The sequence below is a fragment of the Petromyzon marinus genome, chromosome 16 (genome assembly GCF_048934315.1).
Source record: "Petromyzon marinus isolate PM22_M1 ecotype Great Lakes invasive population chromosome 16, UKy_Petmar_22M1.pri1.0, whole genome shotgun sequence".
Lineage (NCBI taxonomy): Eukaryota > Metazoa > Chordata > Hyperoartia > Petromyzontiformes > Petromyzontidae > Petromyzon > Petromyzon marinus.
In genome coordinates, this window is record NC_133682.1 from 5,444,900 (window position 1) to 5,462,494 (window position 17,595).

The 17,595-nt window shown below is 53.7% G+C and overlaps 2 protein-coding genes across 5 annotated transcripts in view; one reads left to right on the plus strand and one right to left on the minus strand.

Annotated features, from left to right (window-relative positions):
* LOC116942949 (palmitoyltransferase ZDHHC16-like) overlaps positions 1-14,242 on the plus strand; it is a 41,460-nt gene extending 27,218 nt beyond the window's left edge. For 3 of the 4 annotated variants that reach the window (XM_076067442.1, XM_032955440.2, XM_076067441.1), the window contains exons 4-9: positions 1,368-1,456; positions 2,290-2,318; positions 4,207-4,340; positions 5,635-5,726; positions 7,279-7,402; positions 11,495-14,242. In XM_076067442.1, the coding sequence (XP_075923557.1) occupies positions 1,368-1,456; positions 2,290-2,318; positions 4,207-4,340; positions 5,635-5,726; positions 7,279-7,402; positions 11,495-11,716 (690 nt within the window). In that variant the 3' untranslated portion in view covers positions 11,717-14,242. Of the gene's footprint in view, positions 1-1,367; positions 1,457-2,289; positions 2,319-4,206; positions 4,341-5,634; positions 5,727-7,278; positions 7,403-9,378; positions 9,450-11,494 lie in introns of all 4 variants that reach the window. The other variant, XM_032955443.2, reaches the window with a different exon arrangement.
* Positions 12,242-17,595, minus strand: part of MMS19 (MMS19 cytosolic iron-sulfur assembly component) — a 41,902-nt gene continuing 36,548 nt past the window's right edge. Inside the window, exons 29-31 of the mRNA XM_032955439.2 lie at positions 16,343-16,402; positions 14,556-14,656; positions 12,242-12,885 (exon numbers count right to left, since the gene is read on the minus strand). Of these exons, the coding sequence (XP_032811330.1) occupies positions 12,867-12,885; positions 14,556-14,656; positions 16,343-16,402 (180 nt within the window). The 3' untranslated portion in view covers positions 12,242-12,866. The remainder of the gene's footprint in view (positions 12,886-14,555; positions 14,657-16,342; positions 16,403-17,595) is intronic.

Sequence of the window (17,595 nt, forward strand, 5' to 3'; positions counted from 1 at the left end):
CAGCGTCGCCAACCGGCCGTAAATTTTAACCGCGGCGGAAGTTTGTTGGCCGCGTCGGTAAATTACCGACCGTTGTTGGCATATCGATGCGACCGACGAAGGGGGTTTCTTTTTTTTATAAAATATGAAATTGATTTTCTGCTTCTATGATCTACAAGATTAAACAAACCAAAAAATGATGAGAGAGGGAATGCGCCCGTATTTTCTGACGCGCCTAATGGCGTCTGAGACCAGGGCCCCATCTTCGTCTCTCTCTCTCTGTCTGTCCTCACTCGCACCCGTCATCGAATTTCCATCTCTGCTCCACCGTAGCTTTCTGCTCCTCGTGCTACCGCCACCTCCCCCCTTCCCTCTCCCCACGCGACACTTCAAACACGATTCCTCTTCTATAAATGATCGCGCTCTGCATGCCTCCATTCACGTGTGCACAGTGTCCCGAGATTTGGTTCTATTACATCTGGCAGTGTCGGCTCCGGGGTCGGAGGTCGACGTACACCAGCGCGCTACTTCTCGGCACACGCTCTCGTGATTTTAATTTTACTATTTTTATTTTACTATTTTTATTTTACTATTTTTATTTTACCAGGTAAAGCCCCAAGGATAGCTATGAACTGTTCTTCAGAAGCGACCTGGCGATCACAAATGATAGCTCTACGGAGTGGCTTGTCAATGTGGAAATTTATTGCAGCCAAATACTCTGAACGCATGACGTTGATTCTAAATGTGGAGGGGAAAAACCGGAGGAGCCCGGGAAAAATCCACGCGACCGCAGGGATAGAGAGAGAGATTCAGACCCCAAATATACACCTGGCATGAGGGTTGGGGTCAAACCCACGACCTCCTGTGTACCAGGCGAGTGAGTTAACATCTCCTAGCCACCGCGGCACCCCTGTTATGCTCCCCTTGCTCAGCTGGGGTCCACCACTTGATGCGATCTCCCCTCCCCCCACCACATCCGTCTTTGTCTTTCTCTTCTGCCTTTTGATTTTCCCAAGGAGGATCAGGCGTGGCACGCCTCGCACGCACGGCACGTCCGCAGCGTGCCTCGTCGTGTTGTTTTCTCCGCGAATACTTTTTTTTCCCGGGTCGCCGGTATAGACTGGGAAGCGAGCACGTAACTGCTCGCCACAGCCAAAGCGAGGGGGCCTACCGAATGGTGCGCCGGTTTGCGGAACGTATTTTTTCCCAGTCGCTGACCGTACCCGGGGGAAGATTAATTTATTACCCCCTCGCCCGTTTTGATGCCCACGTTTAAATGGAGCAACACGACCGATCGACGTCGCGCTTTTCTGAGATGATCTCCGTCTCACTCGGGGGACACCCCGGGCGGGCGCTGACTTTCGTCGGTCGTTACCCGCGTCCCGCAGGGGTCCTACGATCGGGCCGAGGCGTCCTTGTGCAAGAAGTGCCTGCGATGTCGACCTCCGCGAGCTCACCACTGTCGCGTCTGCTGCAGGTGAGGGCCGGACGCCACGGGGGGCCCTCAGTTGGGAGGGTGGGGGTGGAGGAGGTGGCGATGTTGATTTCGCGATCGGGGGGTGGGGGGGGAAGCTTACGTTCACGCAAAACGTAAGTTTTAATCACGGTTATCCTGGACGTAGAAATAGATGGTGCGATGTGGGCCGGGATAGAGGGATATCGCCGATGCTAGAATTGGAACGTATGCGTAACAAAATGCATACGGAACAAAATGTGTGTGTAACAAAAAAAACAAATCAAACAAAGTTAAGGAAGATCGTGGGCGTGCATGTTTTACCCGGATCTTTGTCAGCATGCTTTTTGTCTTCGGTTGCTGTCGGGGGTGGGGGGAGGTGGGGGAGCGGTGGTGGAAAAGGCGTTCTGATATTTGCAAACAGTCCACTTTTGCTCTGCTTTTGTTTCTGCAAGTATTGGGTAAACGTTCAATCAATTTGGCCAGTTTTAAAAAGGGTCGATGCCTAATGGTCAAACGGAGCTTTATGTTCCTGTGTCTGCTGTTTGTGTTTAGTTTGTTGTCCTTCCTCCGCACCTGCAATTAGCACGGTCGGCTAGGTAGGGTGCGAAAGAAATTCAACAGACATACGTGCTTACGTGCCCCCCCCCGCGTTACGGATGGAAGTATAGACGGAGCAAAGGCGAAAACCGCTTCCAACCTTCTATGGAAATAAATAAATATTGAGACGTTTTTTTTAAGAATGCAAAAAAAAGATAAAGAAACATCGCCCTGGAGTCACTGTCGGCGATGCCCCCCGTGGGATTCCGTGTCTCGCCTGCGCGTCTGGAGACGCGTGCCGTCTGCTGTGTTTCCAGGTGCGTGCTGAAGATGGATCACCACTGCTGTATCCTCCGCCACCCCCCCCCACCCCCCCCCGTACGAGGCAGCACAGCAAGCAGGAGCTGACATTCTCACTCGGGCCGGAGTCTCGAGCCGGCGCTCAGGGTTTCGAACATCCGGTGATCCGTTGATTTGTCGCGAGGGCTCTTCGAGCTGTACACTGTTCTCCTAATATAACGCAGTAGTTGCGTTCCACAAGAATACCGCATTATGGAAACATTGCGTTATATTAAATCGTATATAATATAGGGGAAAGCACAGTCCACGAAACACGTGAGATGCGTGTCATGTAGGCTGAACAAAGACCGAGGCGCGTGTAGGGTTAGCATCCAGCAGCATCCAGCAGCATCCCCCCTTGTGCGATGCTACGTCGAGGCGGCCGTACGGCCGCTTACTCCTACTGGCGCGGCCGTAGTTCCGTTCACTCGATCGCGTTGTAGCCAGTTCGCATCCGTGTGAAAACAATAAAACGCGTTCCCTATTACATTCATCGCGTTACATCCAATTTGTGTTGTGAAAACAACACGCGGCATTACAGGAGAACAAACTACTTTACCACGCTGATCAGTGCGGGTTGGTGTAAGTGGAGGGGTTGGGGGAGTAGGAGGGGGGCGGAGGGCGGGCAAGCTTCGTGGGACTGTCAGCGGGCACCGAGTAAGGCGATCGCAGCGCAAGAGCAAGTGGTACGGTCCGTACGCAACCAGCAAACATACCGCACCGGGTACTACGAATGCCGACAGGGGGGGCGGGTACTCGTTGGTAGACCGAGCCAAGGGAAGGGGAGGCCGAGGGGCCGGTGAAGAGTTCGCTCGCCGCTAACGTTGGTGCGCTGAACGCCGCGCCATTCGTGAAAGGGTTCACCTTAAGTTATAAATGTTACATTTTTTGTTTTGGCAGCGTTAAGAGAAACGTCCCCTTTGTGTGCCGAGTCGGGTTTTATTGTAACACCCAGCCCGTAACTCCTGTAGCCGTTTTAATAAATCACGGAATTCGCCACATTCCTCACGATATGCAGACCGGGTGGCTGCATTGAAATTTCTGATGTTGACTTACACGAGACAAAGATCCCCCTTGTATTGCCTTTACCAGACCAAGTGCTGTCCGCGAGCACCGATTGAGGCCAGCACTACACCACGCAGGCGTGATGTGGCCAGCACCACGCATGGCTGCCTTTTGTCAGCCAAGTGCTGATGTTTACACACCGCAGCAGGTGCTGATTTGAGGCTAGGGGAGGCTCAGGACCGGTTCAGATAATCGTCACCGGTGTTGGCCGTGAGCGGGAATCGAACCCGGGTTGTCAGGTTTGTAGCGCAGCGCGCTAACCGCTACGCTTCCACTCCCCACTTAGATTGAAAAGACAATCACACAGACACACACAGACTCAAACTCTCATATACAATCACACGCGTACACAAATGCAAAGGTGCCCGTATAGCCTTTAATAGACTGGAGGGGGCAAGTGCTGTTTGCGAACACACTCGCATAAAGACACAAACACACTCAACTATTTTTTCTTTTACCAGGTAAGGCCCACTGAACTATAGAGCACTTTTTCAGGAGTGACCTGGCCACAAATAATAGCTCAACGAAGCGGCTTATCAAGTGCAAATTTATAGCAGCCACACACTCTAAACGCACGAGGATTCTAATCGTGGAGGGGGAAAAAAAAAAACAGAGGACCCGATGAAAAATGCACGTGACCACGGGGAGAGAGACACGCAAACTCCAGATATGCAGCAGGCATTAGGTTCGGAGTCAAAACGCCACGACCTCCCGTATACCAGGCGAGGTAGTTAACATCTCACCACCGTGGCGCTGACACACACACACACCTCCTAAACCCCCTCCCCGCCGCCGTATCCTTGAGCCCCTCCTTAACGAGGTCATCACAGACTGGATGGACAACTGTGTGGGCCACTTCAACCACCGCTACTTCCTCAGCTTCTGTGTCTCCATGACGCTGGGCTGCGTCTACTGCAGCGCGACCACCTGGGACCTGGTGACTCTCGGCGGTGACCCCGCGCCGGCAAGTCACGTGGTGTTTTTTAAGGACAAAGACAAAGCTGTCCCCCCAAGTAGCCTGCACGGGGATTGTGCGGGCAAGTGCGCGCGAGGGTTCGCTGGCGCTCGCATCCCCAGCGAAACGTCTCTCTTGAGATGACGTACGCTCGTAAAGAATAGCGGTTTCTTATGAATTACGTTTTCACACCCTCGGTTACTTGTGGAGAGGTGTTATGGGACGGGGACACGCGGTTGTAGGGCGGTGCTTACAACCACGTCCGCTACGGCCACCACCCTGGGGGGCTGTGGGGGATGCTGGGATCCCTCCCAGCCCCGCCCCTCAGTGAGGGACAGTATAAAAGGAGGGACCCGGAGAGCTGAGGGGGAGTTCGACTCAAGCAAGATGAAGAGCCAGTGAAGAAAGAAGACCCACTAGCTAGGCCCTGGAGAACCCCCTTGATCCGCTGTCCTTTTGAGGGGCCGGGCAAGGCAAGCCAGGGCGCGACACCGGAGCCGCGAGGGCCGACGTCCTTCTGAGGGCCGGACTCGTGGGGCTGGTGGTCGGGACCTGCGCCGAAGCTGGGCCAGGTCAGACAGCCTCCTGAGAGAGGACCAGGATAGAGGGAACCAGGGAGCTAGCGTGGGCTAAAGCTCGGGGAACGTTCCCTCCGTAGAGTACGGGAGAAGAGGCATGTTATCTCTTCAAGTTACAGTATCGATACTGTAACAGAAGTGTTTGTAATAAATACGTGTTGCCTCTAACAACAGTCTCCGACGTCGATAAGGCCACTACACTTGTATGTAACTTGAAACATACCTAATTTTTTATTAATGTACAATTTCCCCCCCCCCCCCCGACCCACGCCTCTGTTAGCATGCGTGTGTGTATATATATGTGTGTACCGGTAGTTATATGTTTGTGCTACGAACCCGGCGACCTGAGTTCGATTTCCGCTCACGTTCAACATCAGTGGCGATTATCTGAACCGGTCCTGGGATGCCTCCTTGGTCGACTCGGCCTCAAATGAGCAGCCGGTGCGGTGTGTAAACATCGCCGCTGTGGAGACAAAGGCGGCCGGGCGTGGTGCTTTGCCACACACCCCCTCGTGTGCCACGCCAGCCTTCATAGGTGCTCGCTAACAGCACTTTCCCCAAACATTCTGTTCAGACTGTACAGGGGATCTTTTTCTTTGTGTACGTGTGTACGTGTGTACGTGCGTGCGTATGCACGGCCACTGCTGCTCATGACATCGCTGCCGACGTCACGACTCCTCCGCGTCCTCCCCCCCTCCCCCCACCCGTACGATGACCCCGCTCAGGCGGACGCCTCCGACCTCCCGGACGCCTCCGACCTCCCGCGCTTGGACCCCTTCCGTCGAAACTTCCTCGTCTACGTCTGGGTCATGTGCAGGTAACGGTGGAGCGCGGCGACGGAGCCAGTCGGGTTGAACATTCTCTGACCCCGGGGCCAAAACCAACCGCTCTCTACGCCGCTGCTCGCACACAAATGAACCTCTCAGTCTTTCCCCGGCCACCACCCCCCCACCCCGCCCCCCACAAGTAAAACGCATCCGGAGGTAACCGCCGCAATCATCTCAAAGAGGGACGGCGAGCGAGGGTTTAATCGCTGGCAGAAGAGGTAATGATCGGCGGAAACGGTGAAGATACGGAGGGGGGGTATGGGGGGGGTGCAATCGGTGGGGTAGCGAGCAACTGCCCTCGAGGCCTGCAGACCGGAGCGTAAGTCCATCACATGCTGGGCTAAGAGGCGGGTGGGGAGGGGTGGTTGGGTGTGTGTGGGGGGGGGGAGAATTGAACTGGAGGGGGGAGGAGAGAGGGGGGGGGGCATTAATTTCCTTGCCCCGAGAACCGTGCCGGCTACGCTGCTGATAAGAAGTGGCGGCTTTGTGCGGACACAAAACGGCGGGAGCGTGTGCGTGCGTGCGCGATGCCTGCCGTGTGTGTATGTGTGTTTAAATAATCCAAGTGTGCCTACAGAGCAATAATAATAAAAATACATTTCGTATAAATGTCTCGGCACCAGTCAACACCGCTCGGGGACCACTCGAGTGAATTTGAAGGAATGAGCAAAGGAATGGTAAAGGATTGGGTTTGAAAGAAATCATTTCATTTGTTGTTTTTCTCTTTCTGAAATGGCAGATTATTTTGACGTTGCATTTCCCTCGATTATGGAGAAATCCGCAACAAACAAAGCAACCTTGACTTTCGCTTTTCGTGCAATCCGAACCGTAATCTTCGCTTGCGCGAGAAACGCCTCGCTCCCGGAGTCTCAAGAGTGGCTTTGCAGGAGGTTCCTGTGCTTCGGGATGCCTGGCCGCTTCCATTGCCGACTCCCCGACGTTTGGTACAAGCCACGAGGCTTAAACGGCGCTTGGATGGGAGATCGCCACGCATAGAACCGGCGCCGTGGGCAACTACGGTGCGACCTTCAGTGATATCCATCCTTGGACCATACATCCACGCTCCTCCCGCGACCCCGCTGGCTGGTTTCACCGACCCCCCCCTTCCCCCTTCGCTGACCAGCGTGGTGGTCAAGTATCTATGAGCATCCCCCCCCACGATCCGCCCGGCGTGAGGATGTCCTCGTCCAGCAGCGGATTCGACCGAGGGGGCGGTCGTACGCGTCGTCGCGTTAACGGAGCCGGCGCGCGTCCATGGCCGTCCGGCGTCTCGGCGTGACGGAGAGCGAAATTAAGGATGGAAATAAATAAATGCCCCCCCCCCCCACCCTCCCTCCCCACCAAATGACTCGATTCGGATTGTATCAGAACAAGTATCCCACGTGCTGGCGGACCACAGAGCTCGGGCAGTCGCTGGTGCTGATTCGTGGCTGCCTTCCAGTTTGTAGCTTCCTGCCCTCTCGTTGTTAGTGACCTCTCTGCTACTGTTCCGATGTCTCCCCCGTGCCTCCCCCGTGCCTCCCCCGTGCCTCCCCTGCACAGCGGGGTGAGCGTGATCCTGGGCGTGCTCACGCTGTGGCACGCGCGACTCGTGACGCGCGGGGAAACGAGCGTGGAGCGGCGTCTCAACGAGAGGACGCGCGTGCACGCCAACGCTCGCGGGCAGGTGCGTGCGAGCGAGCGTGCGAGCGTGCTCATCCTTGCGTGCATGAGTGCTCACTTGGGGATACGAGGCGTACGAGTGGCCACGTGTGTGTGTGTGTGTTGCGTGCGCGTTTTGAGTTTCTGTGTGTGAACTGTTAGGCGAGTGGTAGTATAACGGTTACGAGGATCGCTCACCGAGGACCCGAGTTCGATTCCCGCTCACGACCAACACCAGTGACGATTATCTGCACCGGTCCTGTGTCCCCCCCCCCCCGAGTCCGACTGAGCCTCAAATGAGTACCTGGTGTCGTGTGTGGTAAACGTCGCCACCGGGGAGACAAAGGCGGTCGGGCGTGGTGCTGGCCACCCACCCCCTCGTTTGCCGTGTCGGCCTTCATAGGTGCTCGCTAACAGCACTTGCCCCAAACAGCTCGTTAAAGCTATACAGGGTGGGGGGAATCTTTATCTTTTGTGCGCACGGCCCATATCCTGCGCCATGCCGACCTCGATGTGAGCGGGCCAAGAGGGGGTGTGGGGGTGGGGGGCGGGTGTGGGGGGGGGGGGTCTTCGTCTTGCCCGCAGCTCTCGTCAGCGGAATCCCGCAGAGCCTTCTTCCACCGCTCATCACGTCGATCGATCGATCGCGAATTGATTCATTTACAAAGGGGTCATCAGAGCCCCGCGTGAGTTCCGTCTCCTTCATCTTGCAAGGGGGGGGGAGATTAAAACATCGCCAGAGCATGAACAAGCATCGAGCGTCCATCCCCGAGCCATCCGCCAACCCGAGTATTCAACCCTGGAGCATAAAATTGTTTAAAGGGAGGAAAGGGGGGGGGGGGAAGAATACAAAACCGCGCCGATGTGAAGCAAACCCCAAACGAATGTGCAAGGCTCAACAGAATAACGATGCGATCTGCGTTTGTCTTTTGTGCATTCTGCTCTGGCTGTCACCCCGCGTGTCTGTGACTTGGCCTCAAATGGGTGCCTGGCGCGGCTCGATCGTCGCCACGAAGGAGACAAAGGTGGCCGGGGGGCGTGGTGGTGGTGGCCGGGCGTGGTGCTGGCCACACACACCCCTGTTGTGTGCCGTGCCGGCCTTGATTGGCGCTCGCCAACAGCACTTGCCCCAAAAGTCCGATAAGGTTATACGGGGGATCTTTGTCATGCACGAAGAAAGGCCGCCACTCTTAATTCTAAAAAAATTGCTGCAATTGTCCAGCCCCATCTTACGACTGCGGTTTGCCTGCACATTTAAAGGACACTGCAGATCAGTCAGTGTACGCGTGAGCAGTCATTGCTCCACAGTAAGAATTTATAAGGGGAGGCGGAGGCGCTTGGGGGGGGGGTCCAGCCCCCACCCCCCTCCCAAATCTACGTGGCTGCCAGACTTCGTACAGACTAAAAGCTTGTCTCAAGGTGTGAAATTCACAGCCTTGGGAGGATTACAGCGAAATCTCGTGTGGCAGACTTTATTCTCTCTCTCTCTCGAGAGAGCGTAATTCTGTTTTCGGCCGGCCACCAAAAGCCCGTCGAGATTGGAGTGGCAGGGCCCCCCAAGGTCAGCCAAGTTTATTCCCTTTCATTCTCTGAAAGCTAAATTTTCGCTTTGGAGGCCCGCGTAATGATTTCTTTCTGATTAACGTCCTCGTTCATTTTTCGTTTCCCACTTCACTCCTTGACGGTTGCCCCCCACCCCCTGCCCCCCGCCCCCCCCCCCCCCGCGGCGGGGCGTCTTTTTTAAATACAAGTCGACTGAGGGGCGGTAATTGGAATTGTAGGAGATTGGCACGGCGGAGGGCGACCCACCGAGCCGGATGGAACGAGTCTCAAATTGTGCGTGCGGCGAGGGGCCGGCGTTTTCGCTTCAAGGCCCGCAGCTTCATCCGAGAAGGAATGCCTGTGGAGGTTTTAAAAAAAAAAATTTTTCTTTATTGTTAATTTCAAGCGCATTGGATGTATCGCTTATGACGAAGCGGAGTGTCCTCCGCACTTTTTCAGGTGTACAGGAACCCGTATGATCACGGCCCACTTGGAAACTGGAAGCTGTTTTTGGGAGTCGGGCACAAAAGGTAAACATCCACCTGCGTTTCGATTTAAAGCTTTTGTGACTGCAAGGATTCATCTTCTTTGGTTCTTTCGGTAAAGTCACTTAGAATGAGAATAAAATAATAAATTGATCAAATAAAATAACACAATAATATTCTCACGACGTTTCGGCCACAACACAAGCGGCCTTCATCAGGTGAAGGGACGAGACTGTCTGGTAGGACAGCGCTGGAGTGAAAAAGCCACGCTCAGATCACGACCTTTAAGCTGTGTGAGAAGAAACAAAGCGCCTTAGAGTCGCGGCATCTCTTCAGAAAGGTGAGAGACTCGATTAGTTGAGCCTTCTTATCCCGGAGTCTGTTGAATGATCTTAAGGTTGTGTGGAATCCCTCCCCGTAGAGGCGGTTACATTTCGATTTAAAGCTTTCGTGACTGCAAAGAAGATGAATCCTTGCAGTCACGAAAGCTTTAAATCGAAATCTAACCGCCTCTACGGGGAGGGATTCCACACAACCTTAAGATCATTCAACAGACTCCAGGATAAGAAGGCCCAACTAATCGAGTCTCTCACCTTTCTGAAGAGATGCCGCGACTCTAAGGCGCTTTGTTTCTTCTCACACAGCTTAAAGGTCGCGATCTGAGCGTGGCTTTTTCACTCCAGCGCTGTCCTCCAGACAGTCTCGTCCCTTCACCTGATGAAGGCCGCTTGTGTTGTGGCCGAAACGTCGTGAGAATATTATTGTGTTATTTTATCAATTTATTTTATTCTCGTTCTACGTGACTTTACCGAAAGAACCAAAGAAGATCCACCTGCGTGTCCGAATTACGGTGAAGGCTAAACTCAACAATTTTTATTTTACCAGGTAAGGCCCACCGAGCCTATGTAGCCCTTTTTCGGAAGTGACCTGGCCACAAATCATAGCTCAACGAAGTGGCTCATCACGTGGAAATGTATTGCAGCCAAATACTCCAAGCGCGTGTTTATTCGAAATGTGGAAGACAAAACCAGAGGACCCAGAGAAAAATTAACGCGACCACGAGGAGAGAGAATACGCCAACTCCACATATCCAGGCCGTCAGGGTCGGAATCGAACCCATGACCTCCTGGACTTGGGCAGACTGGAGGCTTGCGAACACTTAAAACAGTCTCCCACCTCATCCAAGATCTCTGGATAGGGTGGGTATAGGTTCGTTCCGTTAGCAAGTGGTATCGTTAACACTTTTATCGGATACCACCCACAGCGCATTGAGCACGTGTGTGTTACAATATGAATACTTGCATTCAAAACGGTGGTGGAGGGGGGGGGTCCTTACTTGAAACGCTCTAGCCAAGGGGGCGGACTTAAAACGTTCCGTGTAATGTGGCGGGGATTTGAACCCCGCGTCATCAGCTCGTTAAAATTAATCCGCTTTGTGTTCGCTCCACCTTCGGCTACAGCCTCTCCACTATCACTTTTAGCCCCCTCTCACCGACCCCCCCCCCTTCACCCAGACTCGTAAAATTGTGGCTCTGCCGCCCGCGACTGCCGTTTTCCTCTGGCTTTTGAAAGCTTTTCATATTCCAATTTGATTTAAGCGGTTGAAGTTCAAAACTAGCGTCGTTTTGAGAATCATAACCCAAATCAGAATTTTCCCTAAAAAAATTTTACTCACCTGAACCTCAAATGATTTGTCGTTAACCCGCAAGGGTTATGCCTTGCATAAGTAATTCTCCATCTCACCGAGCCTGCATCCGATTACGAATATAAAGAGGTCAATTATTTCCGGACGGTAATGTGTGGCTGCACTCCACTGCTCAGTCGAGATGAGATGAGATTCTGGGCCCCAAGCCCCACCTCCTCCCCCAACCCCAATTTTCAGAACGCGGCTCGACGAATCCACCCGACCTCCAATCGACCGCACGGGTCGAACTCTGCAGATTTAAGCGGTCACCTTTGCTCCGCATTCCGGCTCTCGAGTGACGCAAATTGCCGTCAAATCCGTAGGCTGAGCTCGACACACACCCACCCCCCCCGCCACTGGTTCCGTCGTTTCGTCCCGCATCATGCACACCCGTGTTTCCCATCAGGCACTGGGCCACGCGAGTGCTGCTGCCGTCCTCCCACCTTCCCGCGGGCGACGGAGCGTTGTGGAACGCGTGATGTGTCCGGTCGCACCCATTTCTTCTCTCCATCCGGTCGCTTCAACGTCAGCCCCCGCAACAAACGGCAGCTTTTCAATCCGGAACGATCGCCGATTTGTCAACACCAAGCTGGAGACGCAACGGCCCTTGCTTAGGGCCGTGGCGTGAAACGTGTGAGTTGGCGGCTGTGCCAAATTGTGTTTGAAGTGTAGCTTTACTGCTGTTATACGTGGGTACTTGTTTTAGTTCCAACCTGACCAAGCCAAGAGTGCGGAACGTCGGACATCGTGCCAAACAGCAGAGGCGGTACAACCCAGAATCACGCATCCTATGCAGTTTTTTGGCCAATGCACCTTTTTGAAAATTCAAGTTGAAGATTTTCATCTACTCTGGAGAAGGCTGAATGTTTACAAATCAAAATAAGAGTTGATGTAGTGCCTTGAATTTACATAGCCTTTTTTTATTTTTACTTACACCTCATAATTGTAATTTAAAAAATATATTTGAAATTACTTTCTTGCACCAGTCTCTACATACTAATGAACAATGCACTTGTAATTATTTAAACTTACTTTGGGCGAACGGTTGTATTAATTGCATCGAAAATTCACGTTATTCCCAGGCCCCGCGATACAACCCGGTCGTCGGGCAAACCTTTTTTTAAAAGCAGCGAGATCGAACGGTAACACTTGGCACGCTCCACAAAAACCTTTAATTAGCACGATCGCACGGGTGGGGGGGGGAGGTACAAAAAAGGCCTTTGCGTTAATTCAACAAACAACGCGCCCCTGTCTCATCCGCGCTGTGAAATGCTCGCGGAACAGCGGAGGGTGCCGCAGAATCCACCTTGTCCTCCTTCCACTGGGCAGCCAATCCTCACTGCAGTGACGGCGGCGAACCCGACGGCTTAATTACAATTCGCAGTAAAGCCGCTTAACCCCCGGGGGGCCGCCTGCGTGTATATTGCGCAGATTTAAAACGTTACTGATCGCTGCGGGTTGCAGGAAGAGGTCACGCCCAAGATTGGTGGGAGTGTGCAGGCAGAGAGGGGAGGTCATGTTGCCTGCCTTCATCGTCATCCTCCCCTGCTCCCTCATTTTCCCCACACCTCTCTCACCCCACTCCGAGCATCCCGCCGTCGTAGACCAGGCGGGGTCTAATGCCGTGGGCAGAACACATGGCGCGGCGGGGGGGGGGGGGTCCAATCTTCGCAGTGGGCGAATCCAAAAAGAAGATGAGCGATTAGGATTAAGGGCAATCTGTTTGCGGGTCAGCTGCTCGGTGTGGAGGTCTTTCCAGGTTTCGAGGGAGGCTCTTGTCAGCAGCCCAGCATGTACCTGGCGCGGGCAGACACGGCACACGCGCCCACACGACCTCATTAGCAGTGCAGACCACACACTCACCCTTTTACACTTGCATGGGCAGGTGAACGCGCAACCCTGCAACTGCTTGCAGATACCACTGCTGGTGGAAGGGGCTGCAGCAGGAGGATATCCTCTTCCACAGCAGTGAACCATCTTAGAGGTGGTGGGATTACATTCACCCCCTTTATACTCCACCACAGGTGGGCTTCCCTCTATGCCGATAGGCGGGCACAGCCAGATTCAAGAAACTTGCCCCACATTTTCAACTGCTGTTCTGGCAGAACAAATAAATTACATATGACACCAAGTGCTAACCATTACCCCATTGCAACCATGCCTGTCACACAAAGCTGTATACCAGTGGAGGACTTTCCCTATCGAGGACTTTAAAATTCGTCCGAGCGGGCCACACAATAACAACACCGCCAACACTAACCTGCCTGTGTCAAGGGGCCTGTGTCAAGGGGTCCGTGTCAAGGGGTCCGTGTCAAGGGGCCCGTGCGGAGACAACGGCACGATAAAATTAGTGTTGGTGCCCAGTTGTCAAAAAATGTCCCTCCTTAGTCCCCAATTACAGTGCGGCTAGGACATTTTAAAAGGTAGGTACGTTTTAATTTGTTTTTGAAGCGGTTATATAGCATCACGGCCCACAGGCTGTGGGCCGATAAAGTAGTGAGCCATACGGGGCACGTGGGCCATATGAACTGAGGTAGCGTGGCCACGTTTGGCCAACAGGCTGTAGTTTCCCCCCTCCGCGACCCGTCATACGCTCAAGGTGTGCCAGGTGCAGCGTGGGAAATCTGCGCCACTCACTTTGTGAGGAACACTCCAGATGGCATCGCCTCAGGAAACTGCCCCCCCCCCCACCCCGAGACCCCCACACCACACCCCCCCCCCCTTCTTCCAGTGCTTGGGAAAGAGCCAATTCAAACTAGGCACGCAAGGGCACCCAGGGTCACGTGGGGCAGATGCGTGCGAGCGAGTGACCTCTGCTCTGCTAACGTCTCCACCGGCTGCCGCAGCCCAAACGCTGATTGTGTGCGTTAGTGCTGCTACACGCATGAGATTGTTTGTGTCCTTTATGTAACCGGGAGATCAACTAAACCCATCGAGACGCGGGAAAACATCGCCTCTGTTCCAGGGAATGAAAAAAAAACACCTACGGCTGAAAAAAAAACCCCTGTTTAAAACAAGCAATCAAAAGAGGCTTCAAGTGTGTTCTGCTTTAAATAATTTAACCTTTTAGAGTGGCTTTTTTATACCAAAGAAAATTACATTTACAAGCGTTTGATATTATGTTCAGAGTCTCAATAAATTGGAATGTGTAAAATGTACAGCCCTTTGTGTTTTCCACCGCCCCCTTGTGAGATTTGGCGATTGTGGGCGAGCAAATCCATTGTGTGTGGGCGAGTGCGTGTTTGTATGCCCAGCGGGCACGAGCGTGCCGTCGTTTGTGAACAAGCGAGTCGGTGCACGTTGAGGCAGTAACGGCGAGCCAGGGGCCCAGCGTGTGCACGCGCGCGTGCCGTGTACTCGTCACGCGCGCGTGCTGTGTACCCGCCACGCGCGCGTGCCGTGTACCCGTCACGCGCGCGTGCCGTGTACCCGCCACGCGCGTGTACTCATCACGCGCGTGTACTCACCACGCGGTCCGAGCTGCCACGGCCTCCTTGCGCACCAGCCGTTTGTGGTCGTCCAGTGCCGCGCCCAGCGCGTGTATTACCGCCTGCTTGTGGGGCAGCACCTGACACGACAACAGCACGGGCGTCGCAAAAAACAGCGGCGGCGGCCTCATCACCTTCAGAAGTGGCTCACTGCCACCGTGGCGGCATTCGGTAAAAGTGCGGTGTTTCCGCGACAGTGCCCTGCAGCTTCACCTGTGCTGTATATTCGCGTAGCTTGCCTCTTCTTCCCATGTGATTCTCAACCCCTTTTACCTCAGGGAAATTTTCTAAACAAATAAGAATTCGTCTTCTGCACGAGAAGTCTCATTATTGCCTGGGGTCGGCTGCTAATTTTCCCCGCCCCCACCCCCATATTCACTCCTTCGCCTTTACTCTTCGCAGAGCTAATCAGTCGCTTCGTAAAAAAAAAATTAGGTGGCGGTGGGGGGGTGGAAATACATTTTTTTTTTAATGCAGCACACGGTTCAGAGTTGATTTGATGGACGCGAAATGAAGGAACGGCGCTCGGTAAAGTGGGTTTTTGAAATCGGCAGCCTCCCGCTTAAGCCGGTCACCGGGCGCTGTGAAGGCATTAGTATGCACCTTGTCGCACGGAAGTGCTCCCAATTGCGCGACGCGTTTAATGAGCACAAGGGTTGCCATGGTTTGAGGTCATGGCGGAAAGCGAGCGCTCGTTAGCGCCGACGATTGGAGTGGCGCGGTCGTAGCCCTCGCGCGTGAATGTTTGTCGTCACCGGCGGCGTCGCGGACCTTGGGGGGTCGGGTGAGGGTGGGTGCGGTGCAGCCGGCGAATGAAGACAATCGGTGGTCGCCCGGTGTTCATGGGTAAATTTGGAAACGCGTCCATTCTGAAAGGAAACCTCCGGCGACCATTCGCGTGCAAGCGAAGCGATCCGCGGCGTTTATGCGAGCGGTTATGGAAGTGGAGGGATGGTGGTGGTGGTGGTTAGGGGTGGAGTTTGAGTTTTGTTAAATACCAAGGTTGACAAAATATGCATTTGTACTATTAAACTTGTGGACAAACTGTGCACATGGTAGATCACCAATGAGAAAAATACAAAGATCAGCGTGAGGCATTATGGGATTCTCATTGGCTGCTTGGGTTTGTCCCTGCTCGTTTTTGTTGTCTCCCGAGTTTTGGCCAAAGCTTTGTCCAAGTTGGCCTCATGTCTGCGGGGTAAAGTCCCCGACAGAAACGTACCTTTATCCAATTACATTGTTTTTTCAATAATAGCGGAGCATCTTCAGGAAAATATCGTGTCTCCCCCGTTTCCCCCCCCACCCCGCACCTCTTTACAGACGGAAACAAAGCTAAATCATCAACGCTTTCAACTTCGGTTTGGAAGGCGTTATTAAAAAGGACAATCGGGCTTGCGTGGCAATCGCTGTTCATCAGCGCCGACCGCGAAACTCGCACTTTAAAACCGACATCTTAAGCTCCCTCGGAGGAGCGACGCCGTCGACCGACGCGGTTGGATTTGCGCGAGACGTGCTCTCGGGACGCGCTGGAGATCGCATCGCAGATTGAAAACCCATTTCTTTAGAACTGCTTTTTGTGTTTGGTTTTATGTCCTTCCCCCTACCCGCCCGCCCGCCCGCCCGCACCCTCCCCCCCCACACACCTCCGGATGAACACGGTTGGTTACGTACGATGCGATAAAAGTTCTGCGTACGTACGTACGTACGTCACCACCCACAGCGGACCAGCGCGTGGCCGTGAAGCGGGAAGCGAAGGGCGGGCTTACCACGTGCGCTGGCAGCTGCACCAACGCGCAGAGGCACTGAAGGGCTCCCATCCTCACTCTCTGTAACAAGCAAGATGAAAACACACACACACACACACACGCGCCGTGTATAAACTACAAAGGCGAGGTCGAGTGGGACAGCCTTGACCCGGGCGAGGCAGAGAAAAAGTTTGATAATGATACGGTGAAAGGAAGTTATGGCAACGGCAGTTCATGAAGCCCCACTTTCTCCGCGAGATAACTCTAGCTTACCGCAATTTAACGAGCCGCTATTACTGTGAAACTTTTTTTTTATATATATAATAAAGTGGTAACTGCACGGTTATTCGCAGAATTTCCTAAATATGTTTCCGCGCAGAGAATCTCGCGCTACAACGCTGCTCTCTGAAATAAAAAAACCCTGCAGCGCTTCTATTCTGTGCTGCCAGATTATTATTCCGAGACGCTCTGCGGGGGGATGGGCTGCGAAGGGGCTTAAGAATCCACATACCAAGGCTGCTCGCACACCACATTTTTTGCGACGGCGAACGTGGCAAGCGGCGCTTCTCGTAAAATAAACCCGCGCAGGCCACCTCTGTCGGGGGGGCGGGCGGGCGATCGTGGAGGTCGTGGCAAACTCTCCCCGGCGGGCCGTGCGTTTAACAAAACGGCATTAAATGGGCGACAGCCGCGATGATTAATTGAATCATTTGCGGCTCCGATTAACGTAATGGATCGCTCCTCTTTACGAGCTCTCGTGAGCATGTGGGGGGGGGGGGGACGACGACGTGGGACACGCGGAACTTTCTCTCGCGCTTAAGTGCGTGAGTGTGCACAACCTGTGCACGGTACCATGTGTGTATGACACGCAAGCAAACGCGTACGCTTTTTCAATAAACGCTCGTTGTCAACAATGGTGACGAACATCTGAAACCTTGCTTCTGGGCCTCCCCCAAGGTGGATCCGGCCCGAAATGAGAATCTGGCGCAGTGTGTACACATCAGCACGATCGAGACAAAGGCGAATTACCCCTTTGTGTGTCGTGCCGACCCTCATAGGTGCTTGCTAACAGTTAAAGGCAAAACGGGCGATCTTTGTCTTCGTGTGTGTGTGTGTGTCAACCAATTGTTGCATCCAAATCGGGAAAGTAATCTGCTCAAACTAATGGAATGGACCCTCTGACGGCCCCCTCAAGATTCCTGTTACAAAGGTAAAATAAAAATAAACTGGCCATTTCATCTGCAGTCTCCCTGGAGGACGTGAAAAAAAGAAAC